The sequence below is a fragment of the Micromys minutus genome (genome assembly GCF_963924665.1).
Source record: "Micromys minutus genome assembly, chromosome: 19".
Taxonomy (NCBI): domain Eukaryota; kingdom Metazoa; phylum Chordata; class Mammalia; order Rodentia; family Muridae; genus Micromys; species Micromys minutus.
The window spans coordinates 31,848,711-31,871,541 of NC_137954.1; the positions used below are offsets into that span (position 1 = coordinate 31,848,711).

The 22,831-nt window shown below is 42.4% G+C and overlaps 1 protein-coding gene across 1 annotated transcript in view; it reads right to left on the reverse strand.

Moving 5' to 3' along the window:
* Window positions 1-22,831, reverse strand: part of COL4A4 (collagen type IV alpha 4 chain) — a gene marked incomplete at its 3' end in the record, with an annotated part of 108,603 nt that overhangs the window by 51,039 nt on the left and 34,733 nt on the right. Inside the window, 16 exon segments of the mRNA XM_080932758.1 lie at window positions 1,115-1,279; window positions 2,027-2,131; window positions 3,221-3,290; window positions 4,061-4,114; window positions 5,765-5,809; window positions 6,604-6,663; window positions 6,911-6,964; window positions 7,370-7,450; window positions 9,127-9,168; window positions 9,367-9,402; window positions 10,390-10,452; window positions 11,971-12,006; window positions 13,239-13,307; window positions 16,241-16,357; window positions 17,116-17,160; window positions 18,328-18,462. Coding sequence (XP_080788884.1) covers window positions 1,115-1,279; window positions 2,027-2,131; window positions 3,221-3,290; window positions 4,061-4,114; window positions 5,765-5,809; window positions 6,604-6,663; window positions 6,911-6,964; window positions 7,370-7,450; window positions 9,127-9,168; window positions 9,367-9,402; window positions 10,390-10,452; window positions 11,971-12,006; window positions 13,239-13,307; window positions 16,241-16,357; window positions 17,116-17,160; window positions 18,328-18,462 — 1,177 coding nt within the window.

The window sequence follows — 22,831 nt, forward strand, 5'->3', positions numbered from 1 at the left end:
CGATAGTGCGTTTAAATAGTATTAGATATTATAAAAATAATTTTAAGATAATGAGTGGAAAACTCCAAGTATCTCAGCAGTGAGCCAAAGGTGCAGCCTTACTGATCTGAAAAGTCAAAAAGCTACAGGCAACGTTTGTTTTAACAGTAACACTGATGCTGGGTGGAGATGGTGCATGCCTTTAATCCCAGTACTTGGGAAGCAGAGGCAGGCAGATCTCTGAGTTGGAGGCTAACCTGGTCTACAGAGGGAGCTCCAGGACTGCCAAGGTTACATAAGGAAACCTGTATGGAAATCCATCAATATAACCTTCTATATGAACAAAATCAAAGAGAAAAAAACCACATGATTCTCTCACTAGATACTGAGAAAGCATTTGACAAAATTCAACAGCCCTTCATGTTAAAAGTCTTGGAAAGATCAGGAATTCAAGGCTCATACCTAAACACAGCAAAAGCAATATATAGCAAACCAGTAGCCAACATCAAACGAAATGGTGAGAAACTTGAAGCCATCCCACTAATGTCAGGGACTAGACAAGGCTGCCCACTCTCTCCCTACCTATTCAACATAGTACTGAAAGTCCTAGCCAGAACAATTAGACAACAAAAGAAACTCAAAGGTATACAAATTGGAAAGGAAGACATCAAAATATCACGACTTGCAGATGATATGATAGTATACTTAACTGACCTTAAAAATTCCACCAGAGAATTTGTCCCGGAGGACAGAACAGAAGACAGATCCTCACAGCCCTTTGAAGAGTGGGCTTTGAAGAACAGTTTGACATTTTATTTCTTCCACGCCCCCCCCCCAGTTTGACTATTAGACCAAGCCCATACGTAAGTCGAAAAATAAATAAATTAAATAAATAAAACTATGTTGATAAAACAAAAATCTACCAATTTATGAACACTGATCATGCTTAAACTCACAATCAATTGCACATATTCTGATAGCTCAATATTTTCATATTTATAAAAATTTTTAATAGGACTAAACTGACTAATTAAATATTATATGTTTTTAAGTATCCAGAAAGCTGTACTTTCTGAACAAAACTGTAAATATGAATTGTAGCACAGGAGCAAACAATAAAGGAGGAACATTTTACCATCTGATCCAGGGGGGCCCTGTGGTCCTGGTGCTCCAGGCAAGCCGGGTGGTCCTGGCTTCCCAGGTTTTCCTGGGGCACAGTCAAGTCTTCCGGGAACACCAGCTTCCCCGGGAAATCCTGGAGGACCAGGGACCCCTGGTGGCCCAGGAGGTCCCATCATGCCTACAAGGAAAATTAAGAATGGAAATTACCCATGTTCTCAAGAGTATATGTTTAGGTAGAAATTACCCATGTTCTCAAGAGTATATGTTTAGGTGGAGTAGAAAGTAGTGTCATGTCCCAAAAAATTGTCCTGTGAAGTCTGAATTTTAGCCAGTGTGGATATATATACACATGTGTGTAATGCAAAATAAAATGTATGTCTTAGTTACGGCCCATATTGAGATTTGAAAGCCACTGGGTTGACCAGATTTCTCTGTGCACTCAAGCGAGGGGTGCCATATGCAGGTATATGCACATACACATGGAGGCCAGAGACAGGATCCCTCACTGGCCTGGAATTCAACGATTTGGCAAGGTTGTCTGTCCAGTGAGCCCCAGGGATCAGCTTGTCCCTGTTTCAAGTCCTTTCTGCAAGTACAAATCTGATGGGAGGCCTGTCACACAAATGCTTGCTTCATGACAGTTCTGATTGATGAAGATAGTGTGAGTACCTGTGTGTGCGTGTACATGCATGCATGCATATATGTACAAAAAGGAACTTATATTCCTCCTCTTGGAATTAAAAACCCAGAGTTGTTGCTATGACAGCAGAGCTTAGCATTGGGAGCTGGGAATGGACATAGGTAATTGTCTTTCATGAACACACTTAAGGATAGATACCTCCTGGTCAGCTAGAATTGAGGATCACAGCTGCTATGCATAGGTACAGTACAGGACACCCACCTGTAACACATGATACAGTCATACCTGGACAAGTTTCCCCTGGTATGCCTGGGGGCCCTGGAGGACCCGGTAGTCCAATATCCCCAATCTCTCCGTAGGGGCCAGGGGGTCCGGGATCCCCTGGGGCACCTGACAAAGGTAAAACAGATGTAATAAGATAAGTGTCCACACATCTTGAAATTCAGGAATCTTGTGAGTCTTGGTAAAGTCCAAGGAGGAGACACTTCCGTACTTTCTTGACACATTTTTAAATGGGAGATGTCAGACTAGGGTCCCTTTGACTTCCATCTGCAGACACACAAGCCTTGAGCGTAATTCTATGACATTGATTTAAGCTTCTTCTTTTTACAAGCATCTTGGGAGATATTAGTCAAATGGCCTCACACTTTTTTTTTAACCATTAAAGAAAAAATTACTCTCTGAAAGGTTCTCCCTGCATATTGAGCATTTTACAGTAGCTGTTATGGCTTAAAGCTAAAGTGTCCCTTATGAGTGTGAACACTCCAGCTCTGGTTGATGTCACTGATTTTGGAGGTTACTAAGACTTGAACTGCTGAGGCTAGGCTGAGTGGTGGTGGTGGAACAACTTTAATCCCAGCACTCTGGAGATAGAGGCATGTGGATCTCTGAGTTCTAGGCCAGTCTGGATTAATAGCAAGTTCCAGGATAGCTGGGGCTACACAGAGAAGGATCTCAAAACCCTTCTGAGGAGGTGAGAGAGGGAGGAAGAGGGAGGGAAAGAGGGGAGGAGAGAGGGAGGGAGGGAGGGAGGGAGGGAGAGAGAGTGAGGGAGAGGGAGGGAAAAAGAGAGCAGGGGAAGAGAAGGGGAAAGAGAAAGGAGAGGGAGAGAGAGGAGAAAAATGTGGTGGAAGTAAGACTTAATTCAACAGGGAAGGAACGTTGAAAATAGTACACAGCCTATACCTGGTTCAAGTTACATTTACTTCCTAGAATGGTTGTATGATGCAGAGCTCTGCCAAATTGTGCCCCCCAGAGTTTCCTGACCACGCCTTTCCTAGCATCATGGAACCATGAGCCAAAATAAGCCTGCCAGAGACTGTGTAACAGCAATGAACAAAGTAACTAAATATCAATATTAATGTTTTTATCCTCCCCGGTATGCAAGCTACAGGAAGACTTAGCCAAACATATTTTTTCCAGACATGTCTAGTCCGTTATTTTGGTATAAATTATGGAGGAACTGGATTGAACACAAACCTTTGAGTGGTGGAGGTGGAGTCACCAAAAGGCCTGGTGGTCCCGGGTACCCACGATCTCCAGGATCCCCCTGAAACCATTCATTTATTTACTTTCCTTGGAAATAAGGACACTTACTAAGCTAAGGTTGGAAACAAAGACAACTGGCTGACTAGAGAAGTGAGTTGGTCACGGAGTCCCAGAAGGAGCCAAAGGCACCTTGCCTCACCTACATTCACAAGTGAACAAGGATTGGACAAAGCTGTAGCGAAAGCAAAATCATTAACTGCAGAAAAATTATTACAGCGTGCCCCTAACTTAAGGATCGTGTAAGTTGCCCAGTTTCTTAGCTATATTTTGAACACAGTATCTAGCGAGGCAATCCAGTACAAATGCTTATTCACCTTGTAAGACCGGAATCTGTGTTTCATTATGGCGGCAGAATACTGTCTCTCCTTTCTTTAACCACGCCCCCTGAGAGCAGCCGGGCTTGCCCTGAACAAGCACTGAGTGTGGGGCCCCAGAGGTTACAAAACAATGGAAAACATGCCCACTATGCTACGCAAGCAGATGATCTCAATTCACATGATATCCTGAGCACTTTGAAATTCGCATTATTATCCACTTCCAAAAGAATTGCTTCTCAAGTGTAAGCATAACTGCGCTTCATGCACTACACAGAATGACGGCCTGAAAATATACTACTTATACTTATACACAGCATGCATTAAACAATAATTATAGCATTACATCTGTCCTCCTTGGAGAGTGACATTGCTTGGTTGTTTGAAAAATTCTGAAACCTTAATTTGATAACAGAATAATCTAAAAATAAAAAAAGGCATTGGTTCACGCTTTTACCTTTGGACCAAGAAGTCCAATCAGCCCAGGATCTCCAGCTGCTCCTTGTATCCCCTAGAAACAACCACAGAGAGACGCCAAACAGCTCAGTGTATTAAGTTGACACCCCCTCACTTCTACTGTGAACAGCACACACTCACTGAGACTCTGGGCAGTCCTAAACACTCACCGGTTGTATCAGTTTTGTAATTCAGTCTTAAAAATAAACAACACAATCCTGCAACTCAGGGGTCCTCCACCTTCCTAGTGCTGTGACCCTTTAAGACAGCTCCTCAGGCTGTGGTGACCCTCCCAGCCATAAAAATCATTGTCATTGTCACTTTGTAACAATAATCTTGCTACTGTTATGAACCGTAATGTAAATATTTTGGAGACAGGGATTTGCCACAGAGGTCATGACCCACAGACTGAGAACAACTGCTTAATTCATCAAATGAAAGCATCTGAGCTGGGTAGTGTGTAACACACACTTGTAATTCTAACACCTAAGATACAATGGAAAGAGAATCAGGGCTCAAGGGTTCAAGACCAGCCTCAATTACATGGTTATATAGTGAGTCCAGAGGCAGCCCGGACCTCGTGAAACCCTATCTCAGAAAACCCAATCCGGGAGCCGAAGGGACAGCACAGTGTGGAGCATGTATGTCTCTCACAGAGGTCTAGAGTCAGATTCCTAGAACCCCATGTTGGGTGGCTCACCAAAGGCAATTGCTGATGTCTTTGGGCTCTGTGGGTACTGCACTCACATGTGCATATAATTCTGCATATATTTTAAATCATATAAAAACACGTTTAGACAAATGACATAATTCAAAATTTATAAACACATGTTTAGATAAATGACATAAATACAACGTAAAATATGCCACGTTCTATAGTATATAAATTTTATAAATATAGTATAAACCATATAAATTAAATATATATATAATTTATATATATTAAATATATATAAATTAAATATATAACATATATTATATAAATATATTATAAATATATATTAAATATATAATAAAATAAATATTTTTCTAAAAAACTAAGACAAAATACATGGTTGTGTGGAGTGGTTTAAATAAAAATGGCCCCATTGGCTCATAGGGAAGGCATTATTGGACATATGGCCTTGTTGAAGTAGGTGTGACCTTGTCACTGTGGGTGGGCTTGGAGGTTTAGAGCTCTTTTCTTTCTACTGGGGATCTAAATATAGAACTCTCAGCTACCTCTTCAGAAGTATGCCTGTCTGCACGCTGCCACACTTCCTGCCATGATGATAATGGATTAAACCTCTGGAAGTTTAAGCTGGGCCCAAGTAAATGTTGTCCTTTATAAGAGTTGCTTTGGTCACAGTGTGTCTTCACAGCAGTAAACCCTTAACCCAGACAGGGTGACAGACTCAATGACCCTTGCCACAAAGCCTAAAGGTGTATCTCCAGAACTAGAACAATAGAGAAGAGAACAGATTCCCTCAAATTGTCCTCTGAGCATCATGCATACACAGAGGCCTATATCTACACACACGCGGGTGCACTTTTGCACGTGCATACCTGCTCACAGACACATCACAAATAAAATAAATATAGTAAATAAATGTAGTCTTTCCGATTCCTGTCAGCATTCACGAACAACAGTACTGTTTCTCCGTGGTGCGAAGCCCCCTTCACTATTGAGAACACAGTTGTCACTTCTGCTGGGATGTACGCTTACCTTGAATCCCGGAAAACCTGGCGATCCATGGGAACCAGGCTCGCCCTGATAATTACAGAAAATCAACAAGCAAAACTCAAACTTCAGGCATGATGTTTTTTAACCTTTGTCAACCTTGTTGCACTATTCCATGTTTGCATTAACATGCAGTGGGATAACACTACACAATCCAGACCGAAATGAGATAAACCTAAAACGGGCTCCACGCACGTCCGCCATGGGTCATTCTACTTGATCTTGAGCCTTATTCAAAACATTCAGGTCATTGCCAGCGTTTAATTAAGACCGGGCTTGCTTATGCTGTTCCTGTTCCTCCAATTTAAATTATTTGCAAGTTGCCAGCACTAGGTCGAGTATCTTTAAAATCTCCAGTGCATTCATTTGCATGGGAATGGATAGTTACTCTGTGCAACTTTAACAACAAGGAAAATAAAAGGCCAATAATGGACCATTTGGTACGAAGAGTTATCTAAGTCTACTGGAAACTGGCCTCCTCAGGGATCTCATTGTCACTACTGACATGTGTGAGCTATCTAGAGGCTGACATGGGGCTTTCCTGCTAAGCACACCTACTTTATGAAATAGGTTTAAACTGACCAGCACACACCACACTGTCACAGAGCAAACAGGAACAGCCACCATTCTGTCACCCACCTCCCCCACCTCTCCTGTCCTCTGCATGCCTGTCGTATCTAAACAAAATAAATGGGGGGTACACCCCAGCTCTTGTGCAAAACACATTGCTGTACATGGGGCAGTTTCTGTGTTTTAGCTCACGGGCGTAGTCTCCCAAGTGTGTGCTTCCAAACTCACAGAAGTCTAGGGCTCAGGATCCTTACCCGGGGTCCTGGGAACCCAGGGATGCCTTTCTCTCCTTTGCTCCCGATTCCAGGCTCTCCCTTTAAAAGATGACAATGTTAGAAGGGTTTAGGCACAACACTTGCTTATTCTGGAAAAAGACAACAAAATAAGAAGCAAAAACGTTGACAATGGCTTAAAGAGAGCAACTTTCTTAGAATGGAGTTTTATGAGATTCTAGTAAGCTGATGAAAAATTCTGATAGTAAATTCTGGTCACTAAAGTAACAGTAAAGCCACACACACACACACACACACACACACATACACAATTGGGTGAAAATATTACCTTCCGTCCTGGAGGTCCTGGAGGTCCGATGATTCCAGGGGTTCCTTTGACACCCTAAAAAGCATGACGGGCACCATGATTACATAGTGAAAAATAAGGGGTCAAATCAGCCACTAAGACCTAAGAACATCTGCATCCCTGGTATTATTTGGGTCAGTATGAGAAGCATGTGGACCATGGAGGAGAGCCGTGGAACCGGACTGCCCATCCAGGGTTGGCAATAGAGCTGTTGAGAAAACTCGCTTGTTTTGGTAAAGTGGGGGGAGTTTAAGCCATCATTTAAAAACAACTATAGACTATGCACCAAGCATTGGGAATACCTGTGCTGGAGGTGGATAGATAAATTCGTATTTTCCCGAACTCTATCATGTATCCAGCTCTATTCATGTGCTGGTGCTTTATACATGTACAAGAAAAGCTTCCTGGTACTTCATGGAGTGACCTGGGAGATGACTTTACCTTTTCTCCTTTATAGATACTCCAATCCGGCGGCTCTACAAACAGGGTGGGCCCAGGAGGACCATGGGGGCCAACTTCACCCTTTAAAAACACCAAGAAAACAGGACTTTTGTTTTAACTTATGCTTTGAAGCACAGAAAACTTTTACCCACAAATAATACAGTGTTTCCCATCCCGTATGTCCTAGACTGAAAATAAAAACCATGGAAAATGTATTATACGGTATAAAATTATGTTTATTGTCTCTTATGAAATATGTCTTGAAAAGAAATTTTAAAATAAAAGTGATCCATAATGTTGCTATCTAGGGACGACCTACCGAAGACATTTGGAGTACCTTGTAGTGTTTATTTATGTCTGGCATGCGTACGATATATGCACACGCATACATGCATACCTGTTCATACACAAGTGAACAGTATGTTTTTTTAAAGACTGCTTTGTTTTTCAGAGTTATTCATTTGTATTTATGTGAGTACACTGTCGCTGTCTTCAGACACACCAGAAGAGGGCATCAGATCCCATCACAGATGTTTGTGAGCCACCAAGTGGTTGCTGAGATTTGAACTCAGGACCTCTGGAAGAGCAGTCAGTGCTCTTAACCGCTGAGCCATCTCTCCAGCCCAAGTGAACAGTATCTTCTTAAAATCAGTTGTAAAACTATAATCAAGATAAACACTGTACATCTGTAATCTAAGCAAATAAAATGATGGGGCAGGAAAATCACAAGTTTGAAGCTAGCATGGACTGCCTAGTATAGGTCTCTGTTTCTGACCTATGTTTAATTATTTATTTCTTCTTTAAGGATTATCACTTCAAGTTTACTGAAAACAGTGTAACTAGGGATCCGGACTCTGCTCAGACAAGGGAGGGTACCGAAGAGCTCAGACGCTAGAAATGTTTAAGGTTTTTTTTTTTTTTTTTTTTTTTTTTGGTTTTTGTCTTATGTCCTGTTAGCTAACTGTGTTATGCACTGACTGCATCATTTTGTAAATAGATGACTGAACAACTACGCAGACAGCACAGGGTGAGCAATGTGCACTGATAACCATTCTTATCCTCATCGCTGAAGTCCAAACACAACCTACGCAGAGCAACCAAAGGGAGCATCTTCCAAACTGGGCCGGGCTACTGTTTCCTCATATTATGGAAAGTATCATACAGTCAGAACAGTCAAACAGACAAAAAAAAACCTGAAGAATAAAGTGTAACAAGATCCATAATCACATCACCAGAGATACTTAGTAACAAACATGGAGGCTGCTGTTTTCATTTTATTATTCTATTTTAATTCTTAGATAATATCTCATCTAGTCCAACGTGCCTCAAACTTGTTATGCAGCCAAAAAGTAAAATGTTCTTGAACTCCTAACCCTCCTGTCTCTATCTCACTAGTGCTGGGATGAAGGTTTATACCACCTCGAGCAACTTTTCTGAGAAAGGGAGAGGTAGGGGCTTGACCCTCTCAAGGACTGGGATTGCGGGCACGTGTGCTGGATTATCCTACCCTTAGCTGTAAAATCACAGTTCTGACAAAATGTAAGACCAGGACTAGGGAAGTAGCTTCCTGGGTGGGGTGCTCTAGGAAAGTGATTTAAGGTGGTGGCTTATCTGGCCTTCACTTGGATGCCCAGCAGAAGGTAGGAACTGTGAAGTTGGACAATGTCTACACAATAAATCTAAATGAGCCCAACATCCTTTGTTACTCAAGAAAGAACACATCCTCTCATCCACTCTTCCACACAACGAACCCTCACCGGTTCTCCCCTTTGCCCTTTCAGTCCTGTGGCAGGATTTCCCTGAAAGGAAAAGAAAATACATCAAATTGCTTTTTAATTTTAAAGGGGCCACTATGAGCAATGAAGACTTTGAGCCATGCAACTCATGAAGGTTTATTTAAGTGGGAAGACTCCTAAGAAGGAACCTGTGACGGACACTAAGTGTCAGTGATCTTACCCGAGGGCAGCCACTCGTAATGTATTGTATTCAGAACTTACCTTCAACCCAGGGCTCCCAGGATGACCTATAGATCCCTAGATCAATGAAAAACAAAAATCAATTATAGTCATAGTCATCAAGTTTCAATTGGGAAGCATTTTGTTTTTTGATTGAAAGGCTGTTCATTCCACTGTTCTTAATCTCGAGAGGAAGATAAACATTTGAGCTCAGTGTGAGTAAAGACAAAAACTGTCATTACCAGAGGCTGAAAAGGCTGACTAGGAAGAGGGGCGTGAAACAAGAGCTAGGTAATGAGGCTGCAGATGCAGTTAGGAACAAGAATCGAGTTCTTGTGGCCAACAGCACAGTGAGGAGCCAACAATTCACATTACAAAATGGCTATCAAAGGACGTGCAATGCTTCCAAGACAAAGGAACAATGTGTGTTACAGGCAATGGATGTGCCATCTCGCTTTGATCACTGCACATTAAACACACGTGTCCAAGTATCGTGGTGTACCTCATGGACATATACAATTGTGTGTATGTGTAAGCATGTGTGTGTACATGTGATGCAGGTGCATGTGTGTGTGTGTGTGTGTGTGTGTGTGTGTGTGTGTGTGTACCTCATATGGAGACAAGATGTAATTTCTTGTTTCAGAGACAGTAGCTCCCACTAAAACCTGGGGTTCACTAATTAGGCTAGGCCAGCTGGTCAGGGAGCCCCAGAGTTCCATCCACGTCTGTTTCCCCAGAACTGGGATTAGCAACATAGACTGCCATTCTTGAATCACTTATGTGAGCTCTGGGATAGAACTCAAGTTCTCACGCTCAAGTAGAAAGCTGTCTCTTTGGCTCTTATGTGTATTATTATATGTGTCATCAAAAATGATAAGGACACACAGGACACCTTTAAACAAGGATGAACTTTCTGTGCAGACAGTGGCTTCCTCTGGGGAACGTGTGCATCAAGACAGGTTCCTGCCAATAAAGGTGGTTCATCAGCCTGACCCAAGAATGCAGTCTTTGGGTAACTGCTGCACTGTTGGCTATAGAGGGGCAGCATCAGCAAGCTGTACTTACTGCTAGCCCTGGTGCACCTGCATGCCCCATGGGCCCTGCTGATCCTTGTTCACCCCTAGATCCCTGGAATGGGGGAAAAAGAGATCAGCACATTTACTGTGAAAACCACAATTATCACTCACGGAAAGGATGGCATGTAAGTCCTAGAAGATAGGAACCAACGAAACACCCAGTCCCCCTCACATATGGTCAGTGAGAGCATCCTCAGCAGAGTTAGAAACAGCAGGCCAATAAAGGTGACACACTCTATTGGAGGGTTCCCTTCCGGTCAGGAGAACAATTGACACCTCATAAATAAATCTTGTAACAATAAAAATCGCAAACAAGAGAACTTCATTAGCTCGTCCGAATTTCCACACAACTTTGTGCATATCAAGATGTCTTTCATATTAACCTTGGGTAATGTGTATATTTAAAGACATTTTTAGCTTATACCTATGACCATTTGCCCACATATATGTCTGTGTACCATGTACGTATAGAAGCCAGAAGAAAGCACTGAGTCCTCTAGACCTAGAGTCACAGGCAGTTATAACCCTCCACATGGGAACTGGAACAAAGACCAGGTACTCTGCAAGTACAGCAAGTCCTCTTACCCACTGAGCATCTCTCCTGCCCCCATATTTAAATATCAATGTGTTTGTGCTTTTAAAAATACTCTTGAAATGTGGCTTAGAAGGCCAAACTGAATAAAACAGTATTGCCGGCTCAGGATCAAGATGATGCAGACATAAGCAATTTTCTGTCTCTAGAAAGCCAGCATCGTGGCATCCCATCACTGGCAGATGGTAGGGATGGCTGGGCAGATCCTGGAAAAGTGGCAAGGGCAGCCCCCTGCTCTACAGCTCACATCAAATGACTTATGAGTGTGACTCACTGCCCTTCTTAGGGGGATGAACTGGCATTTATTTCAACAGTGACATCAGAAGCATCTCATTCATTACATGGAATCAAGCTTCTGCACGGTTAGGAACTGGCCTGGGAGGGTAAAGCTATGGGTGTCTGAAAGCCACAGATCATAAATGCAGGTTAATCACTGGGAAGCAAAACTGCTTTCACTTTCAGTCTGATAAACTAGAAAGGCTAATGTGATCCCTGAAATACAAACTCCAGGGCAATGAAAGTGAGGTAAAATAACAATCAATGGTTACTAATATGGCAGGTCAAAATGTGCAGAAGTGTCACAAAATTCCATTTGCTATATCTGTGTAGGAGGATGGATAGACAGACAGACAGACAGATAGACAGACAGATAGATATTTTTAAACGTTAATTTCCCACAGGTCTACAAATGCCTAGCAATTCTAAATGGTTATGACCAGATAATGGGGGGGGGGGGTGTAAGAGGCAGCTTGCTGGGTTTAGCAGCTGCTTCCTGGCGGGTGAACTGGAGGACCACCACACATGGACTTAACACCCTGCTCCCAGTGATATGAAATTCTTAGTTTTTGACAAGCGATCACACTTTTATTCTATACTGTGTGGATTCCTACACGTGTTGTAGATAATCCTGTTGGACTTAAAATCTAAAAAGCTATTGGGAGAGAAGATGGACGCCCATGGTCTTCTCGGGACACTTACTGGTAAGCCGGGTGGTCCTGGGTCTCCACGGTCTCCCTGCAATGACATCATTATACTGTTTAACAAGAGGAGGACATTTTTGTGGGACACAGATGACAAGAGAGACAGAGAGAGAGACAGAGAGAGAGAGAGAGAGAGAGAGAGGGAGGGAGGGAGGGAGGGAGGGAGGGAGAGAGAGAGAGAGAGAGAGAGAGAGAGAGAGAGAGAGAGAGAGAGAGAGAGAGAGACGTACAACATGACAGATCTGTACTAGTCCAGGCTATGTAGTTTGTCCTACTGAGAAAACAACCACTCAAAGACTCTGTGGACAGGATTTCTTTCTTTATTCTCTGTCTATCTAATGGAGACCAGAACAGGGCTGGTGGAGTAAGAACCACATAGAAGAAAGATGTGGGTTATATTTCTGCTCATCTTATCATAGCATCTTCATCTGTTCCCTCACAATACACCTGTCTAGTGAGGTCTTGTGGCATCTCCTGGCCTTGCTCTAGAATAGTTTGGGACCTGTAGGTCTTAACCCCTTTGAGGGTCACCTATCAGCTCTCCTTCATATCAGATATTTACATTAGGATTTATAAGAGTAGCAAAATTCCAGCTATGAAGTAGCAACAGAATGATTTTATGGTTGGGAGGGTCACCCCAACATGAGGAACTGTATGAAAGGGCCCCAGCATTAGGAAGGCTGAGAACCACCTCTCTAGGATGACAGGAAGGGATCACAAAGAGAGTCCCTCCCTGCTAGGGCATCCAGGTCTAACACTCAAATTTGTGTTGGTGTTTGACTGCTTTGCATGAAGATCAGAGTGTGTGCCTGCTCTTAGAGGCAGGCTCTTTCTAAACACAAATTACACTTAAGGTACAACTTAAGATTTTGTCCAGTTTTAGGTATTGTCATTTCTGTGGTATTAGTCTCAGGTTGCTGTTCAACCAAAGCCTCCTCCTCACAGTTCTCAGAGCCTTGCTATTCTCAGGTCATTCGGTAACAACTGACTACCTGGTCCAAATAACAATAAGGATGAGCCCAAGGAACCTCAAAAAGAATGTGTCCTTATAATTCCAAATGTGCAGGAAATGGGGCAATCCACAGCCATAGAAGCTAAGCGTCATGCCTTCCTACAAGAGGAACAGAGCCATCTTGTTGTGTGAAGTTAATGGCAAAATAAAATTTAAAAATCAGCACACTCAGTAATACCTTGTAGGAAATCCCTGTCAATTTCCTACTGAAAAAATAATGGCTTAGTTAAACCCACAGTGACCCCAACACTCACCTGAATACCTTTAACGCCACCTGAAATATACACCGATCTTCCTTTCTCTCCCTTTTCCCCAGGCTGACCCTGAAAAGGAGACATTCACTTAGGAAAAGGAGACTGCCATTTTAATATCTTCTCTTCTATATGAAATAGTTGCCAGTAAAAAAAGCACTGTAGCCATTTCACTGGGATAGAATTATGGTCTCCCTGATTGTCACCAGCTAGAGGTTCAAGGTTCTCACACACCTCTACTCAGCCATTCAGTTAGGCAGACAACTCACTAATGGTCAGTTACTAATTATGGGACAGAAAAACTACATTTTTCTCAAACTATAATACGAGGCATTATGCTTAAAAGTAAGTAATTTTGTGATTTAATAACTTGGCTTAATTCTGTATTTGTATTAGAAGAAAAGGTTATATGACTTTTGTAAGAACAAATTTCAAACTTTACAGCAGCCTCCCTTTTGTAAAGCTGCCCCATTTTGTTTGTTTGATTGATTGTCTGGCTAGCTGGCTGGTTTTGGAGACAAGGAATCACTATGTAGTAACAGTGGCTGACAAGGATTGGCTATTTAGCTTAGGCTGCTCTGGAGCTCAGAGACCCGCCTGCCTCAGCCGCCCTTGCAAGTGCTGGAATTAAAGGCATGTGCCACTATGTCCCTGCTGCTTAGAGCATTTTTAAATGGTAAATGAATTCCACTATAATTTTTCTATGTATAGAACTTAAAATTCCAGTTACTAACTTACACACATTAACTTGTTTGTATTAACCCAGAATCTCTGCGCCTTCATATTAGCAAGCTCAATGAAAAACTGTACATTTCCAAGTTGTCCCATTCACAAAAGGGCTTGACTTGGGTTCCAGGGGGAGACCTTCAATTGGCTTCTTGGTAAGTCATATCAACCGTTTCCTCGGCTGCTCAGCTTTGTTTGCTCAGGCAGTGGTGGCTTCCTACACATCCAGTCCACGCTGACTGTAAAGTGAGACTGTCGGGAATGCTAATGCTACCCACAGCAACCTTTGGAATAGTTACTACTGTCTTGTGACCTTTACTGTTTCCTTAATCTGTTAAAAACTTGCTGTCACTTATAAATGTATAGAGTGAAAAAGGAATAGAACAAATATTTAACATTGAGAATCAAAGTGTTGAATTGTATAGTAAAAACAAAAATTATCCAGACTGTTTTGAACGGCGTTTTTCCCTTTCCCTATCATGTCATATATAATACCAAATTAACCTTAAAATTTTAATGCTGTGACAAATGTCATGCTCTTTCAATGTTTGGGTCAGTTTTTGTTATTGAGAAATATCTTTATCACAGCTGCCGTGTCTCAGTGTTTGAGCCCATCTGCCCTATTTGCTCTGGCAGCCTTGATTTCTTGAACGCCACTTACACCCAACCCAAAGTTTCACTGGCAACATTGTAAATGCCTCTCTTCCGGAGTTTCACTGGCAACATTGTAAATGCCTCTTGTATCTGTTTCCTTTTCCTCTGAGCCGAATTCCTTCTCTCAAGAAGCCATATTTGTGAAATGTCATTTGAGTTTATATCTGAGAAAAAAGGAAGCGATATAGCTGTGTGTTTTGCTGTGCTGTTCTCTCTCTCTCTCTCTCTCTCTCTCTCTCTCTCTCTCTCTCTCTCTCTCTCTCTCTCTCTGTGTGTGTGTGTGTGTGTGTGTGTGTGTGTGTGTGTGAGAATAAAAGATGTACAGTCACACTCCTAAAGACAAACTCTCACCCTTGTTCCTGCAAGACAACTTTACTGAAGCCCACTGGGTCACAAAGACAGAGAAGCAAAGGGACACTCTGGGAAGACGGAGATCAGCAGAAGAGGAAGGGAGACAAGAGAAACTGGGTGATGGTGAATGAGATACCTTATGTACACTAGGAATATCTCAGGACAAAAGCCCTTATTATGCATAATTAACATATGCTAATAATACCGTGGGCCAAGAAGTGCAGTAATCAATCATGGCAGGTTTATGCTATGCTCAGCTAAAAACACATGACATGCTTTGTCATTGATCACGACCAGTCTATTATTCACGGAGTAATTTGTGGATCAAGAAGCTAGCAGTGAAGTTTTTGTTTTTGTTTTTTAATCTGGGGATCAAACTCAGGCTCTCAGGGTTGTAAACTGCCTGGAACTTCCGAGAAGGGAGTGCTTGACTGAGAACCTGAACATCCACAGATGACTTGTGTCTGTGATATGGAGAAAGGTGTCAGCCTGGGATTCTAAGTTCAGGCCAGTTCTCCTTCCGTCCAGAGCACAGGGAAGAAGGAAGAGAAAATGGAAGGCTCTGGTAGTGCCAATAAGAAACTTTTTTTGAGGATTCAAGAAGAAATATCTAAAAAGTAAAAGGGAAAAGCTGAAAGACAGCCATACATAGAAAGTCAACTTGTTTCTTAAGGGAAAGAATGTATTAATTAATTTATTTCTATTTATTTAGTGAAATATAAACAATATTTTATAAGTTTTATTTTATAAACTCTTTAAATTTTATGAACAAAATATATTATATAGAAAATATATAAGGCATATAAACAATATATAAAATAGGTAAATAATAATTTTATTTTTTATTTAAAATTTTTATTAGTTCTTTGAGATTTTTACTCAAGTGAGAGAGTTGGAAAGGAGGATAAGAAAATGAGAGATGTCCCTTGCTGAAGCTATCTTTATTTACAAATCCACCCGGACTGGTGGGATGGTAAGGTTTGGTAAGCTGTCTCCTCCCTGACTATGCAGGTTCTGTGCAGAAACTAGAAACGAAGCCAATTAGTTCACTCCCTTCTTAATACCACTCAGTGTCTTTCCTGTCCACTGACTACGAAGCCCCCATGCACTCTGGTTCTGCCCGCCTCGCCTCCCCCATCCCCAAGCACCCGGTTTAGTTGTCCAGGATGCAGGCAAAGGTGCAGTGACACCAGTTCCCGAGTGTACCAGGCCAGTCCCTGAAATACATCGTCTTTCACCCAGGCTCACGCAAGACTGTGCTAATGGTGTCTTACAGGGGGCCCGCCTGGGCCAGGAGCGCCTCTTTCTCCTGGACATCCCGGATCACCTCTTGAGCCATTGTAGCCATCCACGCCAGGCTTGCCTCTGGGTCCAGGAGGCCCTGGGTGACCCTGGGGAGGACAAAACTGTGAGTGATGTATTTCTGCAAGAAAACCCCAACATGCACCCCAAACTACAGATGCCATGACCCATTTGTTTACTTGTTTCATTTTATGAGGAACCTGAAAGTGCTCCCTGCTACAATTACAGGTTTAAAGCGCATCTGTTCCTTTAGCGTGGGTTATCTGCTGCTCTGGAGGCATCCGCTGCACTCTAGAGTTCCCCAAACCCCGCTCTCTCCTCTCACTGGACATCTGTGCTGTGTGGCTCTCAAAAATTTACTTGCAAAACTGAGCCACACCGTAAAATGAGACTTCTCTTAGGGACACGTATCTCAGTCCAGAGCGCTGGGCATGACATGGCGCATATGTCTAGTGGCTCTTTTGGATTTGATTTCTTCTTCATTAATTTGTTTGTAGACTTTGCTTTTTGTGTAAAATGGTTTGGTCTCAGAGTTACTGCACAAGATTGAAGAATAAGCACTCTTTAACGATTGAGTAAGAACTGTGTGTGTGTGTGTGTGTGTGTGTGTGTGTGTGTGTGTGTGTATTGAACATCTGTTTTTCAGGGACTTTATTATGACGCTGTTTTTTTTTCCTTTTAGGACAGGATCTCATTATGCAAACCATGGCTTGAAATGCATAATCCCCCTGTCTCAGCCTCCCGAGTCCTCAGATGGCCTGTGTGCACCACTCTACTTCGCTTTTTAGCTTCCTGTGACTGTTTCTTCTTTTCTTAAAACGATGGAGAGAAGTCTACGGACACTTACAGGAACACCATCCACACCTGGAAATCCAGGGACACCAGTTGGACCCTAATTCCAAAATATAAAACAAATATATAAACATGACTAAATTACTAGGTAGGCAAATCTATTTAGTTGAAACTATTAACAGTTAGTGGCTCCAAATCAAAACCCCTTAGCAGTCACTGTTCCACGTTGTCCACTGATTGGTCAAGATGCCAACGTTTAAAAAAACATTCTTTACCCTCTGTCTTACGAACCTAGAAAGGCAACTTGGCAGACCAACCAAATTATGTACTTGGCATGCTGCCAGACTCCTCAGAGTCCTTCCCAGGACAATGGAACTTTAGCGTAGACATCAACTGTTAGAGCTACATCCTACTTTATGCAGAGTTATGAAATAATTTCATATTTTCACCAACAGGAAACAAATTATGGTTTGACACACAGAATGGTACATCCTATGGTATTTTCTCAAGACATAAATGTGGGCTAAGAAGTTAACACAAGATGACCTCTAAGACATGGTTGGCTGAGAGATGAAAGGTTTGGCCTGGCACACATAATGCTTCATTTAGGTTGTTAGGAAAGCAGATGAACAACATCAGTCTTCCCTGGGCACATTTAGAGATTAAGGAAATGTTCTAGAAAGGCCTGCTCCTTGGGAGAGGCGCCGAGAAAATACCAGTTATCACAGAGTCCAGTGTCTTAGTTTTTGGCCGTGGGCAGCTGTGCCGTATTCCTGAGTCTGAGTGTTATAGAGACAGGTGGGATAATTTGTCCTTTAATTAGATAACTTACTTTTCCTTCCCAGAATCCCCACCCACAGAGAAGCAGTTTACCAGATGAGGGGCAGGCAGCTTCTCAAATCTGCCTACCGCCTTACATTATTCAGAAGGTAACCTTTCTACCTTCTAACACTTTGGGTTTCCCCAACAGTTTAGGTTTCCTTCATCTTTTCCCAAACTTCTCCTGCCTGTCATATGGCTGCTTGTCTGCCATGTGTCTCACCTCTATGCCCCATGCCTCTGTGCCTCCAGGCCAGCTTAGCCGCATGGGTTTTCCCCTTCCTTCTCTCTTTGACTCCTTCGGACAGCTACAGAGATTTACGGGTTGCCTACGCAGGGCCTAAGTTGTCTTTTAAATACCAATATTATCCTCCGACTTTAAAACAAGAAAACAGATAAACAAGCCCTGAGCACTAGAGACTGGTAGGATGCTAAATGACTCACCCACCTTGTCTCCTTTCTCTCCTGGTGGTCCAGGCAGGCCACTGTCTCCTCTCAGTCCTTTTTCTCCTGGAATCCCAATGGGTCCTGGGGGTCCCAAGGGTCCTATTGGTCCCTGTGGTCCCAGTGGTCCTGGGTGACCCTGAAATGGAGAATAGAGCCAAAGAAGCTGTAAGTAGTGTTTGTTAACACTGGCACCTCCCCGTGAGTATAGAAAAATCAGAACATTAAAGTTCAGCAAATTCTAATAGAGCACATCAGTAGGCTCTTACAACTAGTGTGTATAGATAGTGTTGCCTTCTCAAGTTGATTTAAGCTCTGTGATAAATCTCCATCATTGTGTGTGTAAACATATGTGTGTGCATGTATGCACGTGTGTGCGAATGTGCTCATGTGTGACCGTGTTCACATATGTGTGTTCATGTGTATGTATATGTGCTATATATGTTTGCAAATGTGGGTGGATTAAAGCTTTGTTATTTTCCCACTGCCAATTACATTTGTAGGTCTATTTTTTTAAGATTTATTTATATTATATATGTGAGTACAGTCGCTGTCTTCAGATACACCAGAAGAAGGCATCGGAACCCATTACAGATGGTTGTGAGCCACCATGTGGTTGCTGGGGATTGAACTCAGAACCTCTGGAAGAGCAGTCAGTGCTCCTAACCGCTGAGCCATCCCTCCAGCCCTGTTTGCAGGTCTTGAGATGGTGTATGAATCATAGAAGTAAAAGTATCAAACTCTTACTGCTACCATGTGAGGAACAGAGCTATGAAGGAAGGAGAAAGCATCTGGTATACTTGAAAGGGACAATGACATTTATGTCCTGTTGCTGCCCTCCTCTCATGCCCCTGTACAGTTAGTGATTTTGAACTTGGAAAAAAATACTTCTATCCGAATATAATTTGGATTTGCAGAAATTCAACCATCAATTTCTTTATAAAAATTATCAACCTATGGCAACTAAGAAGGTATTTGAATGGACTCAGAAATATAGAATCAATGTGTCCAAATGGCTCTGTGTCTCAACATTCTGTCCATGGAGTGGCAAATGTGATTGGCTTGTTTTGCTACCACATGCGTGTTATATCTCAGAATTTTAACATTCCTCAAATTCATCCAAATTTGGACTGGGGGGTTTTGTGATTCTACAAATTTTCTAAAATCCATTAAAAATATTTTAGAGCTTCTTGCCCACTACATCACTCATAACTGCATCTTTTAAAAATAAACAGCTGGGCAGTGGTGGTGCACACCTTTAACCCCAGCACTAGGGAGGCAGAGACAGGTGGATCTTGGTGAGTTCGAGACCTGGTCTACATAGTGAGTGAGTTCCAGGACAGCCAGGGATACACAGTAAAACCTTGTCTGAAGAAGCAAACACTTAAAAATTGTTTTAGTGCAGTGTTATGAGTCTGTGTGTATATGTGTGTGTGTGTGTGTGAATGTGTGTGCGTGTATGCAACATACATGCCCCAGAGATGTGTGTTGAGGTTAGAGTCAGTTTCCCACCTCTACCATGCAAGTCTCAGGGATAGAACTCAGGTCACCAGGCTTGACAGTAGGTGACTTAACAGCACTCTTGCTGCCCTGTAACTGCATTCGATGATCAAATATGTCTTGCTATGAGGACAGAAAAGTTTGATAAATTTCAGTAGCTACCCGCTAAGAACATATTTCTTAGATTTCTAGAACAAGTGTAGGATGGTCTCAGAGATGTACAGCATTTTGGGGGATTTTTTTTTTTTTTTTTGCAGAGTCCTATACATATAAAACTCTGAAATACCCAAAATCAAGGTGTGAGCCCCATTTATCTGGGTACCTTGTCTTGTGTGATCCCATGAAAAAAGTATTGTGTGTTGGCAATTGGTGGTGGTGGGGAAACACTTCTGATAAACAGATGTTCTCCTAAATGCATGACAATAGCCAGGCCTTCCCACCAAATGGGCACATATGCATGAATGCTTGAGTACCTTACATAATCACACAGGAGAGCACGCCAGTGGGAAGTAGTGTCACTGGGACCCAACCGTCACCTCACTTGAACCCTGCTTAGACAGTGATGCTGACTCAGGCAGGCCCAGCCCAGCAGAGGGAGATGATGAAAAAGATTGAACCAGGACCTGGTGAAGGAGCCATTTGCAGCAATACGAGATGATTCAATACAATATCATTTGGATATCAGGAAAAACAGAGTTGTGAAAATCCAGGAGCCTGAGACAGGGTGAACACACTGTGTGACTTCTAACAAGGAAGCATAGTTTAGACCCACCCGCCTGAGCTACTAAGTATCAGAGAAAACATGGAAGGCAAGCAGCCTGGAAGGTGTGGGGGGGTGGCGGTTGGGGAGGAAGAGGGAGGGGGAGGGAGAGGGAGGGCAACAGCTAGAGGAGCCCCTGACAGGAGGGCACTGCTCAGTCACCCAGCCTTGGGCTGAGAGAACCAGGGAAAGTCCGCTGTGGGGCTGAGGTGTTGACAGAGAGATGAGGAGGTGGACAGCTAAACTCCCCTGAGGAGAATGTGCTATACTGACGGTGTTTACAAACAGCCATTAAGGAGGGCACCAGAGATGCACTCTGGCTGACAGGGAAGATGAGGAAGACAGTGACGAAGGACCTGGGCAAAATGATCTGAAAGATCAAGGTCACGCTTACTAGATGTGTGCCTTTGAGTACATTTTTTTCTCCTAAAACTATCTCATCAGCATATATTAATTATATATAATAATGGACTTCATTCCGATCTTTCTGGACTACGTTTCTAACCTCTCTCATGCTTGACATCTTTGCCAATAGCTTAGGGCCAAGAAGAATACAACCTGTAAAGCTATTTAAGAGAGAGCCTGTTGTGATAAATGTTAGCCATCGCTGTGGTACCCTATTGTGACAAATGTGTACATGACAAAAACAAGCCACAGAATGGTATGCCACATGTTCCCAACCCTCAAGAAACAGGACAGAGCCAACAGCTGCCTATCGGTTTACAAATGAAGGCTTCTAGAATGGTATTCAAGAGTAAGGGGAGGGAAAATACAAGCCGGGGCTACGTCACCTCCTGGTGCATCTTATAATCAGGGACTGTGACCTTTGTAATAAAGATAAATTGTCATTTCTGTGTCATGATTTAGTCACCAACTCTACAGCATTACTGACAACTTTTAACATCTACCTGGATGGTGCAATTGAAAACTGTTCTTTATATGTATTTTCCTTTTGTTCTTCATCTTTTCCATCCTCGACATAATGGCTACAGTTAATTAAGACTTAGAAAAGCTTGGAATTTTTAAGAATTCTGGTGTGTGTGTGTGTGTGTGTGTGTGTGTGTGTGTGTGTGTGACCAAATATTAGAAGTAATAAAGCAGAACTGTGAGACTTTGGGAACCTTGGGAAGGTAGATCAATTTGCAGTTGATAGCATGTACATCCTATAACACAACCTACAAGGACCTTCTTACCCTATGTTAATTAATCCTATACCTAATATTAGCCTTTTAAATGAGATTAATTAACAGACATTTAAAAGTTCTCATATATGAAAATCTTATTTAAAAGTTCCTAAATATAAAAATCAGAAAACAATTGCTATTATAGTAAGTTTGGAAGTGTTTTTCATCCTCCAAGCCATTTGTCCATCACCTCCCCAAAGGGTCTTCTTTAAATACAGTACTTTACAAAAATGTGCTGTTGAGTACACAGCAAGATGAACTCTCCTATAAAAGAGAAACTAAGAAAGAGATGACCAATTAACTGGCCACAAATCTCTTTAATATGTTTCATTTTGAACATGCAATCCTGAATCCTGTTAGCTAATGGGACTTTACAGAGGGGAACTGGGGATGGGGAGGTGAGTGGAAATGTTTAACATTGTGGTAAGCCAGATGGAATTTCATTTAGTATGCTGTGGGAAGGGGTCCTGATTAGAGAAAGAACCATAAAAATACTTTGAAAACAAACAGAAGAGCAGAAAATAGCTGTTTGTATTACGGAGGGAAAGCGAGCCTGCCTCCAAGGTCCCCACCCCTGACCTCCGAATGCATACCAACTTCTGGCCATTCCTGGGAAGCTCTTGTTTTCAAAGCTTTGAGCATGCTGTCTTTACTCACTGAGGAGGGCCCTCCATTCCTGCCCTCGATTGACAGCCTCACCAAGTTCCCATAGAAGGACCACCTCACCCTGACCTCTTGCCCTTGCCCTTGAGAATAAAATGTCTTTCCAAGGTGCCAAAGAACATTTCTCATCCGTTTCCCCAAGCCTCTTTCCCGTGTCCTCCCCCTAACCCTACACTTACTTAACCAAGTCCTCCTGGGAGACAGAACATGGGTGTCCAAGGCTGTGCTAGTAAAAAAAAAATGAATCGGTCAGCCTTTTGTTACTGCAGCTAAACAACCCAGAGGCAGAGTGATTTAGAAAGAAAGAAGCTGGTCTGAGGAAGAAGCTCAGTGGTAGAGCACACACCAGACATACATGAGGTTTAATCTCCAGTATCACCAAACAAACAAAACCATAAAAC